A 19366-nucleotide genomic window follows, 5' to 3' on the forward strand; every position below is an offset into this window, starting at 1 on the left:
TATAAAATGCCTTTTTCTCTCCCCTTTAACAGCAGTCTCAAACCTGGATGTGGAGAGTAAATTGAGTGTCTACTACCGAGCCCCGTGGCACCAGCAAAGAAACATTTTCCTTCCTGCAACAAGGCCCCCCTGTGTGGAGGAGCTGCATCGCCAAGCTAGGCAGAGTCTGCAAGCTCTACGTAGAGGTAACAGGCCAAATGACAAGGGCCTAGAGTAATGATTGGGCCATTTGGGGGTACTGAGATATCTGGTTGAGGGCATGATAAGAACATATAGTTAATAATTGAGTGAGCGAATGAATGAATAAAAAAATTATAAAACACTTACTATGTGCCAAGCCATGTGCTATGGATTCAAATACAGAAGAAAAGTTGGTTCCTGTCCCCAGAGAGCTCACTTAAGATTCTAAGAGAGGGAGATACCACATGTAGGAGAGAGGAAACCAGGGGTGGGCGTTTTGGTCTGGAAAGTCACAAATACAGTCATTGGAAAGTGGACTGACCTAAATATATTGCAACGGCAATAATGATTTCTGAACTTCTTTTTTTCTTGGCAATTGGAAACAGATGTTCCAATAAATAATGATGAGAGTCAGTGCCCTTCAAGGGTAACTGTTCCAGAACTACTCTCCTTTTTTCATTTTACAACTAGTTTCAAAATGAATGCACTCATTCAACAGATATTTATTGAACCACAACCATGTGCAAAAAGATAAAAGACTGCAAACCAGAAGGAGCTTGGGATTTTGTCAGTTATCTTCTGTAAACAAATAACTTAAGACAAGGCAATCAGGGAACAGCATGAGATAGTCAAAAGAACCCCCGAGGAGTCTGGGTTCTAGGTCTGGTTCCATTACATTGCATTCTAGATTAAACTAGTGACATGGAGAGACCCAAGTTCATATCTTGGCTGTATTACTCGTATGACTTTGGGCAAATAACTTAACATTTCTGTAAAATGATGGGGTTGAATTATATGATCTCTGAGGTTCCTTCTAGATTTCAATTTATGATCTTAATAGCCATATTACTTTTTTTTCAAGTCAATTAAGTTTCTCTAAACTTTAGTTTCTCCTTCTGTTAAATGAGGATAATTATATTCGTCCTGATCACCTCAGATAATTATAAGGATCAAAAAGAATATCAGATTCCAAAATGCCTCAAAGCTCTTGAGCGCTATAAAAATGTGAGTTACTATTGTAACTCACCATCATAATAGTGTTAATAAGGATAAAGTTGAAGGGGGTGGTGGTGATAATAGAAGACTGGGTTGGGCTTTATAGCCAAAGGGGAATCACTATGGATGAAACCAATAATTCTGGAACAATCCCTAGTACAAGTCTAGCCAAACCAAGTCTTTTAGCTGAAGTTATTTTTGTCCTTGTTGCTTTTAACCAATGATAATTGATTATATATTTTTTAGGACTCAGTCACTACTCAGCTATTAATGAGTGAATATTGTTCACCATTATGCTGTTTTTGCCCTAACAGTAACATTAGAAGCTAAGGAAAGAAAGTGACCATGGGGTCCTTAAGAAATAATCCTAAGGGGAAGAATAGAAGTGTTGATGCCCTGTGCCTTAGAAGGAAAGGTAATGGGCGAATGAATGGCTAATCACGTACTAGCCTGCTTCAAGTCATCTCACAACCAAATTTAGGGTGCAGCAGGGCTTAAGAGAATGTAGGGAGCAGAAAATACAAAAAAGTATAGGCATCATAACAAACATCTTAGAATTAATTAAAATACAACTTTTTAAATAAATCTTCAAAGGATAGAGTGCTTTTCTTCACAAGATAATGTAATCCTGCCATCTTGTGGTCAAGAGTAGTGCCTACAAACGTCCACAATGTGGGGAAAAGCGAATGATGTCTCTTTGGATGCTTTTGAAAAACCAGCCTTCCACTGTGCCCAGAGCTAGGCACTTGGATAAGCGTCTCTTGCTTTTATTTTTATGACCCAACCAGAAACCGTTCTCCCCAGCTACTTTCCTTGATGTGATGTGATGTGTGTACGTGTGTGTGTGCATGCCCACGTGCATGCTTGCAGGGGGAGGGGAGGGGAGGGGAGTCCCATTGTTAAGAAAAGCCAGGGATTCTATGTCTTCCAAGGATCACCTCTGGGGACAGAAAACCTTATAGGTCTATATAACTTCAGAAAGGAGGCAGGTCCTACCTGCTTGCTGATTCCTGAATTTCCTTTAATTGGAGCTCACTTATTTAGCAATTTAAAGTTTACAGAGAACTTCCCCTTATAAACAGCCCTGTGAAGTTGGTAGGAATCAAAGTCTTTGTCTCGTATCGATAAGGTTTATAATGGAGGTCCAACAGGGCGGGGTGGGATGTTTATTTCAAATTAATTCTCACTATGGTACAAGTGACTGATACCAGATGCCAGATTTTGATAGAGAGGAATAAAGGAAGAGGGCACAAGGTTGCAGGTTAAGAAGTGACAAATGAGGAGTCTGGTACCACCAAACCTAAGAAGCTCATCAGAGCAGGATGGACAGAGCTGTGAACTGGGAGTTAAGACCTAGCTTTCAGGCCTAACCTCTTGAAAATGGCATCATTTACCTTTTTCTGCCTTAGTTTCCTCACCTGTAAAATGAAAGAATTTGACTAGATCATCTCCAAGGTTTCTTTCATATCTTTCATCCTGTGATTCTGCTTCACAACTTTTACCTAAGCCCATCCTTGTACTTTAATATCGTTAATAGCAGGCCTCTCCAATCCAAATAAAAGTGGGCTTGGACCTTATTTCTTCTTCTACGTGTTCTCTTCATTTGTCAATGTTATCTATTCCTGTGAGTTTAATTATTGGGTCCCTTTCCCTCTCCATCTCTATGTGTGTGTATGTGTGGTATGTGTATAGGTATGTATATGTGTATGTATGTGTAGGTGGGGGTATATATCTATACACACATACCTACATTCTTGTATCTATACATGTATATTCACTGCCCCAATATCTGCTCTGAGATCTCTTGGTTGACAAGTATTTATAGAGTAGCCTTAAGGTGTCTGGCACTGTTCCAGGTTTTGGAGGTACAAGTATGAAGGACAAAATAATCCCTAGTTGCAATGAGTTTACATTTCTAATGTGGGAGATAATGATGCAAAACATAAAGTTAATAAAAACAAATATACACAAAGTAGTTAAATACAAGGAAGTTTGGGAATGCACTAACAGTTGTGGGGGAAATTGGAAAAGCCTTCCTGCAGAAGACGATGCCTGGGCCACATCTTTAAGGGAAGGGAGGGATGCAATGAGACACAAGCTAGAAAGGAGTGCAGTCAGGGCCAAGGGTGGAGATAGGAGAAGCAGGGTCAAGTGTGAGGAGCTGATAGCAGACCAGTTGTGTTGGATTACAGAGTTTGTAATGGAGAGGAACATCCAGTGGAGCTGGGAAAATAACTAGAGACCAGGTTGTTCAGATTTTTAAAAGATGAACAGGTTTTATATTTTATTCTAGAGGTAAGAGGGAGCCACTGGAGTTATTTGGACAGGGAATCATTTGGTCAGATCTGTGCCCAAGAAAAATTACCTTGGCAATAATGAGATGTACCGAAGCAGTCTATTTCAAGTCAGGGAGACCAACTGTTAAAATAATCTATTATTTTAGGTAAATCTCTTATTTAGAGGCAATGGGGACCTGAATTAAGGTGGTAGCTGTATAAGCAGAGAGGAGACTGATTTGAAAGATTAATGTAAAGATGGAAACAGCAAGATCTGGCAACTGTTTGGATATGTGGAGTGACGAAGGGTGAGAAGTCTAGGAAAATGCTCTGGTGCCCTGATCTCCAAGTACCCGATTAACATTTCCATCTCAGTATCTCACCATCTCCTAAAACTCAGCATATAAAACAATCACACTCCTCCTCCCCCTCCCTAACACTTCTCCAGACCTCCCTGTGTCTATTAATGACACCACCGTCCTCACTTGATAATGTCATGATCAGTCTCAGCTCCTCATTCTCTCTCACCCTGCAGATCCAGCTAGTTGCTAAATGTCTGTCTCTCTACCTCCATTACATCTTTCACATCTGTTCCCTTCTCTCTACTCACATAGCTACAACTCTACTACGAAGCTTCATCATCTCTATCCTAGGCTATTCCAATAGCCTTCTAATTGATCTCCCTTCCTCAAGCCTTTCCCCACTCTAATCCATTCTTTAATATAAGTGCCAGAGTAGTTTTCCTCAAGGGTACATATGACCATGTCACTCCCCTACTTATTACATTTCAGTAACTCATCTCCATCATAAAATATTAATTCCTCTATTTGGTTTTTAAAGTCCTTAAAAACTTCATCCCCAAACTATCTTTCTAGTCTCATTAAGCATTGCTTCCCTTCTCAAACTCAACTGTCCCCCAAATTGGTCTTCTCTCTGTTATTCCCACATAATGCTCCATTTCCCATCTTAGTGCCTTTACAATGATTCCCGTGCCTGGAATACACTCCTTTCTTATTTCCAGCTCACAGCATCTCTCTCTTCCTTCAAGACTCAGTTCAAGCACAACCTTCTACGTAAAGCTTTACTTAGTTCCACTTGGTAGTAGTAGCCTCCCTCCCTCAGATTTAACTGCCTTGTATTTATTCTATATAAACTTATATGCGCACATTCTCTCTCCCAGGAGAATGTAAATTCCTTCAGGACAGGGCTTGTTTTGTTTCTTTTCATTGTAGCTCTAGTAACTAGTATAGTACCAGGCACATAGAAAGAACAAAAGTGTTCTACAGGTTATAGTCTTGGAAATTTGCTGGGGAGGCACTGAGGTTATGACTGACCCAAAGTCTCACAGTCAGTATGTCAGAGGGAGGACTTCAACCCAGGTCTTCTCGACGGTAGGGTTCACCTACACTATCTTGCTTCATGTTATATAACACTATAACCCTGTCTTGCTTCATCTTTTAAGGAAATGCATTTCATTTTCAGGCATCTCTAATTGTTAGGAAGATCTTTATACTAATACAATACCCACTTAGAACTTCCACTCATTTGTACAAGTTCTGTCCTCTTGGAAGTAGATAAAATAAGACCTCTTCTTCAAATATCCAAACATAAATGTAAAGCCTCCCTTTCAAGACTGAGCAAGTGTATCTGGAAGCCAAATGTCTTGGCTGGAGGTGGCATGGTATAGTGGAACATGTGTTTGATTTGGGGTCAGAGGAGATATGACTCTGGATTCCACCTCTGGCACTATGCTACTGTCACGGTGAGATCCTTGACAAACCACTTACACTCTGCCTGCCTATGTCAGTTATTATTACAGTTCTTTTCTTTGTTCCTCAAAGGCATGGTTCCAAATTCCTCTCCATTCTGGCTGCTTCTTCTGAACACACTCTGATTTCTCAATGTCCATCCTGAAATCTCGTGCCCAGAATTAGGCACAATACTCCAGATCTGTTCTGAGTACAGTGGGATGATAAGCTCCTCATCCAAGAAGATATCCCTCTCTGAAATTCTTTCTATTTCTGAGTCATGAGAGTTAAAAAATGTGATAGTTATTTGTGTCTCATATACTTGGAATAGCTCCCATTTGGACCTGTGAGTGAATGACCATAGCAAAGAAATGTCAGTAAGCTAGAATAATGGACTGAATTTAATCAGATAAAGTTTGATCTTGGGTTCAAAAAGTTAACTTCTTGAGGGAAGTGGAGGTAATAGTTAAGATAATTCTTTTTTTCCTATATTTATTTTTTTAAATTATTTTGTTTATTTACTTTTAGTTTACAACATTCAGTTCCACAGTCCCTTGAGTTTCAAATTTTTCTTCCCCTCCCTCTCTTCCCCCTCCCCCCCACCACCTTGGTGGCATGCAATCAAATGTAGGATCTACAAGTATCTTCACATTAATCATTGGTCAGGTTGTACAGAAGGATTATACCTGATGGAATGATCAGTGGGAAAGGGGAAACAAAACAAAACGAGAAAAAGAAACACGGCAAGTAGTTTGTTTCACTCTGCATTCAGACTCCGCATCTTTCTCTGATGTGGATATCTCTTTCAATCATGAGCCTTTTGGAGTTGTCTTATAACCTTACATTGCTTAGAGGAACCCAGTCTATTGGAATTAGTCGTCACACATACCTTGAGTCTATGATTGTGTAGAGATTTCTCCTGTTTCTGCTCTTCTCGCTCAGCATCAGTTTATATAAGTCCCTCTAGGTTATTGTGAAGTCCGTCTATTCCTCATTTCTTATAACAGAGTAGTATTCCAATACATTCATATACCACAGCTTGTTCAGCCATTCCCCAATTGATGGGCATCCCCTTGATTTCCAACTCTTTGCCACCACAAAAAAAGAGCTGCTATAGATATTTTTGTACATATGGGTCCTCTTCCCACTTCTCTGATCTGACATATAACCCTAGAAGTGGTATTGCTGGGTCAAAGGGTATGCACTTATTTATAGTTCCTGATTGCTCTCCAGAATGGTTGGATCAATTCACAACTCCACCAACAATGCATTAGTGTTCCAATTTGTCCACATCCTCTCCAGCATTTGTCATTTTCCTGTTTTGTCATCTTAGCCAATCTGACTGGTGAGATGTGGTACCTCAGAGTTGTTTTGATTTACATTTCTCTAATCCATAGTGATTTACAGTATTTTTTCATATGCTTTTAGATATCTCTAATTTCATCTTCTGAGAACTGTCTGTTCATATCCTTTGACCATTTTTCAATTGGGGAGTGGCTTGTATTCTTATAGACTTGACCCAATTCTTTGTATATTTTAGAAATGAGACCTTTATCAGAGATACTGGTTGTAAAAATTCTTTCACAATTTTCCACTTCCTTCTTAATTTTGGTTACCTTGGCTTTATTTGTACAGAAACTTTTCAATTTAATGTAATCAAAATTATCCATTTTGCATTTTATAATACTCTCTAACTCTCATTTCTTCATAAAATCTTTCCCTCTCCATAGATCTGACAGGTAAACTATTCCTTGCTCTCTCAGATTGCTTACAGTATCAGCCTTTATACCTAGATCGTGCACCCATTTAGACTTTATTTTGGTATACAGTGTTAGATATTGGTCTATGGCCAATTTCTTCCATACTATGTCCCAGTTTTCCCAGCAGTTATTGTCAAATAGTGGGTTCTTATCCCAAAAGCTGGGGTCTTTGGGTTTGTCAAATAGGAGATTACTATAGCCATGGGCTGCTTAGTCTAATGTGCCCAATCTATTCCATTGATCCACTACTCTATTCTTCAGCCAGTACCAAGTAGTTTTGATGACTGCTGCTTTATAATACAGATTAAAATCTAGGATGGCTAGGACACCTGCCCTAGCATTTCTTTTCATTAATTCCCTTGATATTCTGGACCATTTATTCTTCCAAATGAATTTTGTTACTATTTTTTCTAGCTCTATAAAGTAGTTTTTTGGTAGATTGATTGGTATGGCACTAAATATATAATTTAATTTAGGAAAAATTGTCATTTGTATTATATTAGCTCAACCCAGCCATGAGCAACTGATGTTTTTCCAGTTAGTTAGATCTGACTTAATTTGTGTGAAAAGTGTTTTGTAATTGTTTTCATATAGGTCCTGGCTTTGTTTTGGCAGGTAGATTGCCAAATATTTTATATTGTCTACAGTAACTTAAAATGGAATTTCTCTTTCTATATCTTGCTGTTGAATTTCATTGGAAATATATAGAAATGAGGAGGACTTATGTGGGTTTATTTTATATCCTGCAACTTTGCCAAATTTATTTATTATCTCAAGTACTTTTTTACTTGATTCTCTAGGATTCTCTAAGTATATCATCATATCATCTGCAAAGATGATAGCTTAGTCTCTTTTTTGCCTAATTTGATTGCTTCAATTTCTTTTTCTTCTCTTATTGTTACTGCTAACATTTCTAGTACCAGACTGAATAGGAGGGGTGATAGTGGACATCCTTGTTTCACCCCTGATCTTATCGGAAATGCTTCTACATTGCCAAATTTATTTATTGTCTCAAGTAGTTTTTTACTTGATTCTTTAGGATTCCCTAAGTATATCATCATATCATCTGCAAAGAGTGATAGCTTGGTCTCTTCTTTGCCTAATTTGATTCCTTTGATTTCTTGTTCTTCTCTAATTGCTACTGCTAACATTTCTAGCACCAGATTGAATAAGAGGGGTGATAGTGGACACCCTTGTTTCACACCTGATCTTCTTGGAAATACTTCTATCTTATCCCCATTACATATAATATTTGCTGATGGTTTTAAATAGAGACTTCCTATTATTTTAAGTAAGGCTCCATTTATTCCTATACTTTCTAGTGTTTTTAATAGGAATGGATGTTGTATTTTGCCAAAAGCCTTTTCTGCATCTATTGAGAAAATCATATGGTTTCTGCTAGTTTTATTGTTGATATGATCAATTATACTGATGGTTTTCCTAATATTAAACCACCCTTGCATTCCTGGAATAAATTCTACCTGATCAAAGTTTATTATTCTTGAGATAAGTTGCTGTAGTCTTTTTGCTAATGTTTTATTTAAAATTTTTGCATCTATATTCATGAGGGAGATTGTTCTATAATTTTCTTTCTCTGTCTTATCTCTTCCTGATTTAGGTATCAGTACCATATTTGTGTCATAAAAAGAATTTGGTAGGACTCCTTCTTCACAAATTTTCCCAAATAGTTTGTAGAGTATTGGAATCAATTGTTCTTTAAATGTTTGATAGAATTCACTAGTAAATCCATCTGGCCCTGGAGATTTTTTCCTAGGGAGTTGACTGATGGCGTGTTCAATTTCTTTTTCTGAGATGGGATTATTTAAGTAATTTACTTCCTCTTCAGTTAATCTGGACAACTTGTATTTTTGTAAATATTCATCAATTTCCCTAAGATTGTCAAATTTATGTGCATACAATTGGGAAAAATAATTCCTAATTATTGTTTTGATTGGAGGTAGATTCACCCTTTTCATTTTTGATACTCATAATTTGGTTTTCTTCTTTCTTTTTTTTAACGTATTGACTAAGGGTCTATCAATTTTATTGTTTTTTTTTTCATAAAACCAGCTATTAGTTTTATTTATTCAATAGTTTTCTTAATTTCAATTGTATTAATCTCTCCTGTGGTTTTCAATATTTCTAATTTAGTGTTTAATTGGGGATTTTGAATTTGTTCTTTTTCTAGGTTTTTCAATTGCATGCCCAATTCATTGACCTCCCTTTTCTCTAATTTAATCATGTATGCACTCAGGGGTATAAAACTTCCCCTAAGAACTGCCTTTAATGCTTCCCACAAATTTTGGTATGTTGTCTCATTACTATCATTCTTTTGAATGAAATTACTAATTGTTTCTACAATTTCTTGTTTAACCCACTCATTCTTTAGGATTAAATTGTTTAATTTCCAATTAGTTTTTTGTCTGTCTTTCCATGGCCCTTTATTGCATATAATTTTTATTGCATCATGATCTGACAAGGATACATTTAATATTTCTGCCTTACTGCACAGAATTGTGAGGTTTTTACGCCCTAGAACACTGTTGATTTTTGAGTATGTGACATGAACCTCTGAAAAGAAAGTATATTCCTTTTTATCCCCATTCAGTTTTGTCCAGAGATCTATCATACCTACAGTCTCTAAAATTCTGTTCACCTCCTTAACTTCTTTCTTGTTTATTTTGAGCTTGGATTTATCAAGTTCAGAGAGGGAGAGATTGAGGTCTCCCACTAGTATAGTTTTGCTATCTATTTCTTGCTCTAATTCCTTTACTTTCTCCTCTAGGAATTTGGATGCTATACCCCTCAGTGCATATATGTTAAGTAATGATATTGCTTCATTCTCAATGGTGTCTTTTAGCAGGATATTGTTTCCTTCCTTATCTCTTTTAATTAGATCAATTTTTGCTTTTGCTTTATCTGAGATAAGGCTTGCTACCCCTCCTTTTTTTACTTTAGCTGAGGCATGATATATTTTACTCCAGCCTTTTATCTTTACCCTGTGTGTATCCCTCTGTTTCAGATGTGTTTCTTGTAAACAGCATATTGTAGGATTATGATTTTTAATCCATTCTGCTATCCATCTCCGTTTTATGGGAGAGTTCATTCCATTCACATTTACAGTTATGATTATTATCTGTCTTTCCCTCCATCTTATTCCCTCCCATTAATGCTTATATTTTTCTCCCCTTATCCCTTCCCCTCCTTAATAGTTTTCCTTTTGACCACTGCCTCCCTCAGTATTCCCTTATCAGCTCCTACTGCCTGTAGGATATTTTTTACTTAATGAAGTATGTTATTTCTTCTTCGCGACAAGGGTGACAGGAACAAATGTCACGCGAAGCTCCTCACCCTCCCCTCTTTCCCTCTAATATGATACGTTTTGTGTCTCTTCTCCATGGAGTCCTACCATGTTTCCCCGATAATAAGACACTGTCTTATTAATTTTTTGGACAGAAAAACACCAGAGGGCTTATTTTCAGGGGAGGGCTTATTTTAATGAACATTGACAGCAATTTTAATAAACAGGTAAATGTGAACAAAAAAATGTACCTTTATTCAATAATGAATTCAATAAAGAACAGGATGATGCGCTCACTGCTGCATCTCTGATTGGATGCAGCTCAGAGCGCGGCGTGCGTTTCACCCGGGGGGGGGGGACAGGGAATACAGAGGGTACCGTAATGTAGCGTGTAATGCAGGGGATCACCTTCACTACAGTCGCAATCTCAATAGGGCTTATTTTCGGGGGAGGGCTTATTTTAGAGGAATCTTACACAGTAAGGGGAGGGCTTATTTTCGGGATAGGTCTTATTATCGGGGAAACACGGTATGCTTAACTGGTTATTTCCTCCTTGTACCAGAACCAATGAGGGAAAAGCTCATATAATACTCATCTCCCTCCCTTCTTTTCCTCTGCTAAATTGTTTTTATGCCTCTTTGTGTGGCATAATTTACCCTTTTCCACTTCATTCATTCCTCTTCTTCCATTGTATTCCCTTTGTAGCCCTTAATAAGATATTTTAAATTATCATTTTGTGTATTTTATACTCATACCCTCTACTTGACTATAAACAGTTTGCTCTCATTAAATAACAGGGTGTGTATGTGTTTGTGTGTGTGTGTGTGTGTGTGTTTTCCTTGTTTACCTTTCTATGTCACTTGCATCTCGTAACTGGAGGTTGAATTTTCCATTGAGTTCTGGCTTTTTCATCAGGAAGGTCTGGAAATCTGTTATATCACTGAATGACCATCTCTTTGCCTGGAAGAATATGCTAAATCTCACTGGGTAGGTGATCCTTAGTTGTAACACGAGCTCCTTTGCCTTCTGGAAAATTGTATTTCACTGTCTCCAATCTTTAAGTGTAGAGGCTGCCAAATCCTGTGCGATCCTCACTGTGGTTCCTTGATATTTGAATTGTTTCTTTCTGGCCACTTGAAGTATTTTCTCTTTTACCTGGTAGTTCTGGAGTTTGGCCACAACATTTCGAGGACTTTTCAGTTTGGGATCTCTTTCAGGATGTGTCTGGTGGATTCTCTTGATTTCTATTTTACCCTCAGGTTCTAGTATCTCAGGGCAGTTTTCCTTAATGAGCTCTTGGAGAATGTTGTCCAGGCTCATTTTTTCATCATGATTTTCTGGTAGGCCTATGATTCTCAGATTATCTCTCCTGGATCTGTTTTCTAGGTCAGTTATTTTTCCATTGAGATATTTTACCTGTTTTTCTAATTTTTCATTCTTGTTGTTTTGTTTGACTAATTCTTGGTTCCTCATAGAGTTATTTGTTTCAATTTGGTTGATTCTAGTTTTTAGCAAATCATTTTCCTTGGTTAGTTTTTGGATCTCCTTTTCCATATCATACACTTTTCTTTTTAAGGAGCTGTTTTCTTCATCATAATGTTTTCTAATTCTGCAATTTTGATTTTAAGAGACTTATTCATTTTGTCTTCTATCTCTCATTTGGTCTTCAAAGTTCCTTTTGAGATCATCTAGGAGAGCTTTCTGTGCTTGGGACCTGTTCCTTATTGATGTTTCAGCTGTGTGTGTGGAGTCCACACTGGCTTCCTCTGAGGATAGTAGGACTCCAGAATCTTTGTAGTCTTCTTTCTACCCATTTTGAGGCAGGGCCCTAGCCATGCCCTTCCTATAGGGTTCCCAAGCCTTTATTGTTGAGAGTTTTGCCCTGGGACAATAGTTACTATATTTTCAGGGTCGGGGGGGTGTGGTTTGAGCAGGCGGGGTTCACTCTGCCATCCTGGTCCTTGGAGGTCCTGATAGGGGCTTTTTAAAAAAAATTTCCAGGCTATGGAGTGATAGTCGCAGAAGTATTTGCTGTCCCAGACAGGGGACCTGCATTTGGTTCTTACCTTGCCTTTTGTTGATAGGCCTAGTGGCCCTTGTGGTTGGTGGGACGACTTGCCCCCCGACTTGATCAGGCCTCCTCCTGGGCCTGCCTCTGTGGTGCCGCTGTCTTCCGGGCCTGCCTCTGCCAGTTGGATCTATTTTTGCTTTTGCTTTGTCTGAGATAAGGATTGCTACCCCTGCTTTTTTTACTTTAGCTGAGGCATAACATATTTTTCTCCAGCCTTTTTACATTTACTCTGTGTGTATCCCCCTGTTTCAAATGTTTTTCTTGCAAACATTGTATTATAGGATTATGTTTTTTAAACCATTCTGCTATCTGCCTCCATTTTATGGGAGAGTTCATCCCATTCGTGTTCACAGTTATGATTACTATCTGTATCTTTCTATCCATCCTATTCCCTCCCCCTCCGTTTATGCTTTTTTTCCCCTTCTCCCTTCCCCTCCTGAAGAGTTTTCCTTTTGACTATCGCCTCCCTCAGCCCCCCTCCCTTACTACTTCTTCCCTCCCTTCTAACCACTCCACCCTTTCCTGAGCCCTTCCCCCCTCCTACTGCATGTATGGTAGGATAGAATTTTATACTTAATGTAGAATGTTATTTCTTCCTTGAACTAAGATTGACGAGAATAGATCTCATGTAATGCTCCTCTCCCTCCCCTCTTTCCCTCTGTTATGATAAGTTTTATGTCTCTTCTCAATAGAGTCCTATACTTAACTGATTATGTTATTCCCTCCTTACACCAGAACCAATGAGGACGAAGCTCATATAATGTTTATCTCCCTCCCTTCTTTCCCTCTGCTATAATATGCTTTTATGCCTCTTTGTGTGGCTTAATTTACCCTTTTCTGCTTCATTCTTTCCTCTTCTTACATTGTGGTCCCTTTGCAACCCTTAATAAGGTTTTTTTTTATCATCATTTTGTTTAATTTATACCCACGCCCTCTATTTATCTATATCCCTTTTGAATGTCTTGATAAGTGTGCAATTCTCAATATTAACAGGTATCAGTTTCCCATACAGGGATGTAAACAGTTTGCTCGTATTAAATAAAAAGTTGTGTTATATGTGTCTGTGTTTCCTTATTTACCTTTCTATATCTCTCTTGAGTCTTGTAATTGGAGATGGAATTTTCCATTGAGCTCTGGCTTTTTCATCAGGAAGGCCTGGAATCCCCTTATATCATTGAATGACCATCTCCTTGACTGAAAGATTGTGCTTGGTTTCACTGGATAGCTGATCCTTGGTTGTAGCCCGAGCTCTTTTGCCTCGCAAAATATCATATTCCAGTCCCTCTGATCTTTCAATATAGAAGCTGCCAGATCCTGTGCAATATTCACTGTGGTTCCACAATATTTGAATTATTTCTTTCTGCCTGCTTGCAGTATTTTCTCCTTTATCTGATAGTTCTTGAATTTGGCTACAACATTTTGCACAGTTTTCAATTTGGCCCCTCTTTCAGGAGGTGTCCAGTGGATTCTTTCTATATCTATTTTACCCTCTGGTTCTAGGATCTCAGGGAAGTTTTCCTTGATGAGCTCTTGGAAGATTTTGTCCAGGCTCTTTTTTTCATCATGATTTTCCATAGACCAATACTTCTTAGATTATCTCTCCTGGATCTGTTTTCCAGGTCAGTTATTTTTCCATCGTGATATTTTACCTCTTTTTCTAATTTTTCATTCTTGATGTTTTGTTGACTGATTCTTCTTGGTGCCTCATAATGTCATTAGCTTCAGTTTGGTTGATTCTAATTTTTAGCAAATTATTTTCCTCATTTAGTTTTTGAAGCTCCTTTTCCATATGTTCACATTTCATTTTTAGGGATTTATTTTTCCCAGTTAGATTTTGAGCCTCTTTTTCCATTTCACATTTTTTTTTCTTTTTGAGGAGCTGCTTTCTTCATTGAAATGTTTTTCTATTTTTGTAATTTTAATTTTAAAATAATTAGTCATTTTATCTTCTACCTCTCTAATTTGGTTTTTAAAGTCCTTCTTAAGCTCTTCTAAGAATGCTTTCTGGACTTGAGACCAGTTCATATTCCCTGTTGAGGCTTCAGCTGTGGGTGTGGGATCAGTGTTGTCTCTTTCTGAATTTGGTTCTTCTCTCTCACAAAAATAGTATTCTAGAGTCTTTGTCTTTGCAATCTGTCTTTTACCCCTTTTGAGGCCGGGCCTTATCCACGCCCTTCCTCTAGGACTTGCAAGCCTTTACTATTTTAAAATTTTGCTCTGGGACAATAATTTCTGTGTTTTCCAGGTCAGAGGTGGGTATTGGAACAGCCAGGGTTCATTCTGCCATCCTGGTCCCTGGAAGTTTAGGGAGGCATTTTTTAAATTTCCAGGCTGTGGATTCATAGCCCTGTGAATAGCTGCTGCCACTTCCATGGGCCCTGCATTTGTCTCTTACCCAGCTCTGACAGATCACAATCCTGTGATGATAGGCCTGGGAATGGCCCTTGCAGTTGGTGGATCAACTTGCCACCATGTCATCTGCCACTGAGCTGCACAATAATAATTCTTTTGAAAAAGATCCAGGAGTTTTGGAGGACTGCAATCTTAATATGTGTCAAAAAATGTAAACTTATACTTCTTCCCTTGGTATTTTCACTCTGAAATAGAGAAAAAAAAGGAAATCATCTGAGCATCTTGGGCCTGGTCTACTGGCCATCCTCACTATCTTTCATCAGGGTTTCTACTGCCATTTGCTAAAGAATAACAACTCATCTAGGGTTATAAAGCAATCATTGAGGAAGTTCATTGAAGCTATCCCTTTAGCAATTCTGTACTCTGTGTTTTTTTAAAGACCTCTAGTTAAATATTAGTAAATCTGGGAAAATATTATTTATACTTAAGATTTCCTTTTCTGGGGGCAGAGCCAAGATGGTAGAGTAGAAACAGGACCTCTGTGGGGCTCTGGCTCTCACCCCCTCAAAATCATGTAAAAGGTGACTCTGAACAAACTTTGGAGCTACAGAACCCACAAAATGACACAGAGAAGCTAATCTCCCGCTGAGAACAGCCCAACCAGCGCAGCACTCTGGGAGCTGACTCCAGCCCTGCTGGAGGTTTTAGCCACAGGGTGGCCTGACTAGCTGCCGGCTGGAGGGACTTTAGATCACCAGCAGCTGTGGTAGTTTCCAGAATTATCAACACATAGATGCTAAGGACAAAGTGAGAGGTCATTGCAGTGTTGACTTTGGGATCCAGTAGTTGGGAGTGTGGCCTGCAGAATGTAGGGGGACCAAGCGACCAGTCTGAGGGGTAATTTTTCCTTTAACCTGCTTGGATCTGGATTGCGATCTACGGTGGAGGTCCTGGGGTGTGTGACCAGCTTGCCAGAGCATGTGGAGCTTCAGAGAGGGCACCCAACTAATACCTTCAGCACCTGAGAAAACCCCAGCGTTTGGAACAAAGCTCCCCTGTCTGGTGGCAGAGTCCTACTGTGGCAAAAAACCCAAAAGTCTAGTAATTGAGTGGCAACATGAGCAGGCAAAGGAAGCAAACCAAGCAGAGAAATTCACCTTTACACTCCTATTTTGGGGACAAAAAGGACCAAAGCATGGAACAGGAGGAAGACAGTGAAGTCAGAACTCCTGCACCAAAAGCTTCCAAGAAAAATATGAGCTGGTTATAGGCCATAGAAGAGCTTTAAAAGGATTTTGAAAAAACAAATAAGAAAAGTGGAGGAAAGATTGGGAAGAGAAATGAGAATGATGCAAGAAAATTATGAAATGAGAGTAAATAACCTGACTGAAGAAAATAACACATTAAAAAACAGACTAACTCACATGGCAAAAGAGGATCAAAAAGGCAACAAGGAGAAGAATGCCTTAAAAATCTGAATTTTCCAGATGGAAAAAGAATCTCAAAAGCTCACTGAAGAGAATCATTCCTTTAGAATTAGATTGGAGCAAATAGAAGCTAGTGACTTTATGAGAAATCAAGATACTATTAAATAGATCCAAACAAATGAAAAAATAGAAGGCAATGTGAAATATCTCATTGGAAAAACCACTGACCTGAAGATAGACCCAGGAGAAATAATTTAAAAATTACTGGACTACCTGAAAGCCATGATCAAAGTAAGAACCTAGAAACGATCCTTCAAGAAATTCGCAAGGAAAATTGCCGTGATGTTTTAGAACCAGAGGTCAAAATACAGGTTGAAAGAATCCACCAATCACCTCCTGGAAAAGATCCCAAAAAGAAAACTCCTAGGAATATTGAAGGCAGGTTCTGGAATTCCCAGATCAAGGAGAAAATATTACAAGCAGCCAGGAAGAAACAATTTCAATATTGTGGAAACACAATCAGGATAACACAGGATCTGGCAGCTTCTACACTGAAGGATCAAAGGGCTTGGAATATGATATTCCAGAGGGCAAAGGAGCTGGAATTAAAACCAAGAATCACCTACCCAGCAAAACTGCGTATCATGTTTCAGGGGGAAATGTGGTCATTCAGTGGAAAAGAAGACTTTCAAGCAATTCTTAATGAAAAAAAACAGAGTTGAATAGAAAATGTGACACTCAGATACAAGAAGCAAGAGAAGCATGAGAAGGTAAACAGGGAAAAGAAACCATAAGGAACTTATCAAAGTTGAACTATTTACATTCCTATATAGAAAAACAATAATTGTACCTTATGAAACTTTTCTCAGTATGAAAATAGTTGAAGGGAATAGAAATGTTTATATATATATATATATATATATATATACATATATATATATGTCTATATAGGAGGGCATACAAATATATATGTGAATGTGTGTATATATGTTTACAGGTATACATAGATAGAGGGCACAGGACCAATTTAATAGGAAGGGATGATACTTAAAGGTGAAATTAAGAGAGGAATATAATGAGGAGATGGGGAGAGACAGAATGGGGTGAACTATCTCATATAGAAGACGTAAGGGAAAACTGTTACAATGGAGGGGAAGAACAGGAAGGCAAAAGGGAATGGGTCAACCTTATTCTCATTGAATTTGGCTCAGGGGGAGAATGACATACACACTAAATAGGGTATCTCACCCTACAGGAGAGTAGTGGGCAAGGGGATGAGAGGGAGGATGATGGAAGGGAGGGCCAGTTGGGGGGGATGTTGGAAGCACCCGCTTTTGAAAAGGGACAGGATCAAAGTAGAGAATAGAACAAATGGGAGGTGGGATAGGAGGGAGGGAAATATAGTCAGTCTTTCACAAAATATCTACTATGGAAATGTTTTTCATAGCTACACATGTACAACCTATATTGAACTGCCTATCTTCCCAGTAAGAGTGGATGACAAGGGAGGAAGTGAATGAATCTGGAATTCAAAGTTTTAAAATCAAATGTTTAATATATATATATGCAATTATCAATATTATTTTACATGTAACTGGGAAATAAGATATACAGGCACTGGGGCACAGAGATCCACCATGCCCTACTGGAAAGGAGAACTTTATTCAAAAAGAACTTAAAAGCCACTCATTTCATTGAAAGGAAAAAGATTGTGGAAAAAGAGTGGGAAATTGAATAAAGAAATTTTTTATCTCAATATGTGTATGGTCTGGGTAGGTGTTAAGATGGAAGGTGTCAGTGTCCAGTTCAATCCCAGATAGTCCTTCTTTCAACTCTCCTCAGTTTCTTGACTCTTTGAGGATCTGTCTTCTCAGCTTATACCTCTGAAACCTCAATTCCATGAAATATTTTGTATTCTAGCTAATAAACAAAGAAAAAGCACTTGACGAATTAGAATGCAAAGTAAATAGACCCACTAATTAAATATTAAGGGTTCTGGGCACCCAAGCCCTCTGCTACTTCAAGCAAGTTTCTTGGGAGTTCTAGACTTGATTTCCAACACAGAGGGAGGGAGACACATTATCAGTTCTTGGAAAGCTGCTAGAGGAACTTGCTGTGGTTCTTCATAGTGCTGGGCTACAGGTGATCATAGAAACCATAGCTACTTTCCAGGGTTCCCATAGCTGGTCCCCAGGGCTAGCTCTATGGGACTGTTAAGTCATGGCCATGAATCAGGTCCCTCTCCCTTATCTATTCCTGTTAGCTGCCTCTGTATTACTCTTCATAAGACCTTTACCCAGCCTTATCAAAACCTCCCATGCTCAGATACTCTTCATGCTTTTACTCAGCCTTTCAGGACATGAACTTCCAGAAAGTTCATAAGTTAGGAAAAATATAATATAAACAATTGGATGTATATAGAAATGGCATGATTCTGTGATCATATTCCCTGCAATGGTAGAAACCCTATCTACATCTTTCTATCCTGTGCATCTCCTATAAATCCACAATGGAGAGAATTAACCCAGTGTTCTAGAAGCCTCCCCTAGGTCTTCTGTCTTTTTATGATATATAGTATTAAGGCAGTCTGCTATCCTTTACCTTGACTAGGCAATCTCCTTTCTCATTTGGATATCTTTTCCACCACTTCTTGTATGCCAGACATGGTTAGTAGTATGACGGAGGCTGGTAAGACCCAACATGAATCTCTCTATTGATGTGAAATTTTGATTCTTCGGAGATTATGGTGTCTCATGATTGCCAGATAGATAGTATTACAGGGAGAATATTGGGAGGAAACAGATGGGAGTTTGTGTCATCTAGTAACTTGAGACTGTTGAAAGCGTTTCCAAGATGAGAGTGATTTATACTCATATCCAGAGTATTCTTGAGGGAATTATGAGAAAGGAAACAGCAAACTTTTGCAGATGATTTTGAACAGCAGGCTTCCTCATCTTCACAGTCATACAATTAACTTAAAGGTATAGAGTACACAATATTCTGCTTTTAAAAATTATTCCTTAGGTGCAAAAAAAAATCATTTAACTCAAAGCAAAAGCAGTGTTTTAAAGGTTGTTTCTTCCACATTTAAAGGTGCTCTATTAAGGTACAATGGAATGGTATAGAGAAGCCAAAAGTCCTGAATTATGGAGACAGTCTCCTGGAAGGGGCAGGTTTGGGGATTGTTTTTTTTTTTCTTTTAAGCCTAGTGATTGAAGGTAAATAGTTTATTCTAAGCATGAAAGATATAACATA

At 38.4% G+C, this 19366-nt stretch overlaps 1 protein-coding gene across 1 annotated transcript in view; it reads left to right on the forward strand.

The window, feature by feature from the left end:
• The window catches only part of NHS (NHS actin remodeling regulator), a 485191-nt gene that overhangs the window by 423847 nt on the left and 41978 nt on the right, over positions 1-19366 (forward strand). Inside the window, exon 2 of the mRNA XM_069100705.1 lies at positions 33-185. Within this exon, the coding sequence (XP_068956806.1) occupies positions 33-185 (153 nt within the window). The remainder of the gene's footprint in view (positions 1-32; positions 186-19366) is intronic.

Source organism: Petaurus breviceps, unplaced genomic scaffold (assembly GCF_028583685.1).
Source record: "Petaurus breviceps papuanus isolate PSGF00001 unplaced genomic scaffold, PetGlider_PUasm1.0 419, whole genome shotgun sequence".
Lineage (NCBI taxonomy): Eukaryota > Metazoa > Chordata > Mammalia > Diprotodontia > Petauridae > Petaurus > Petaurus breviceps.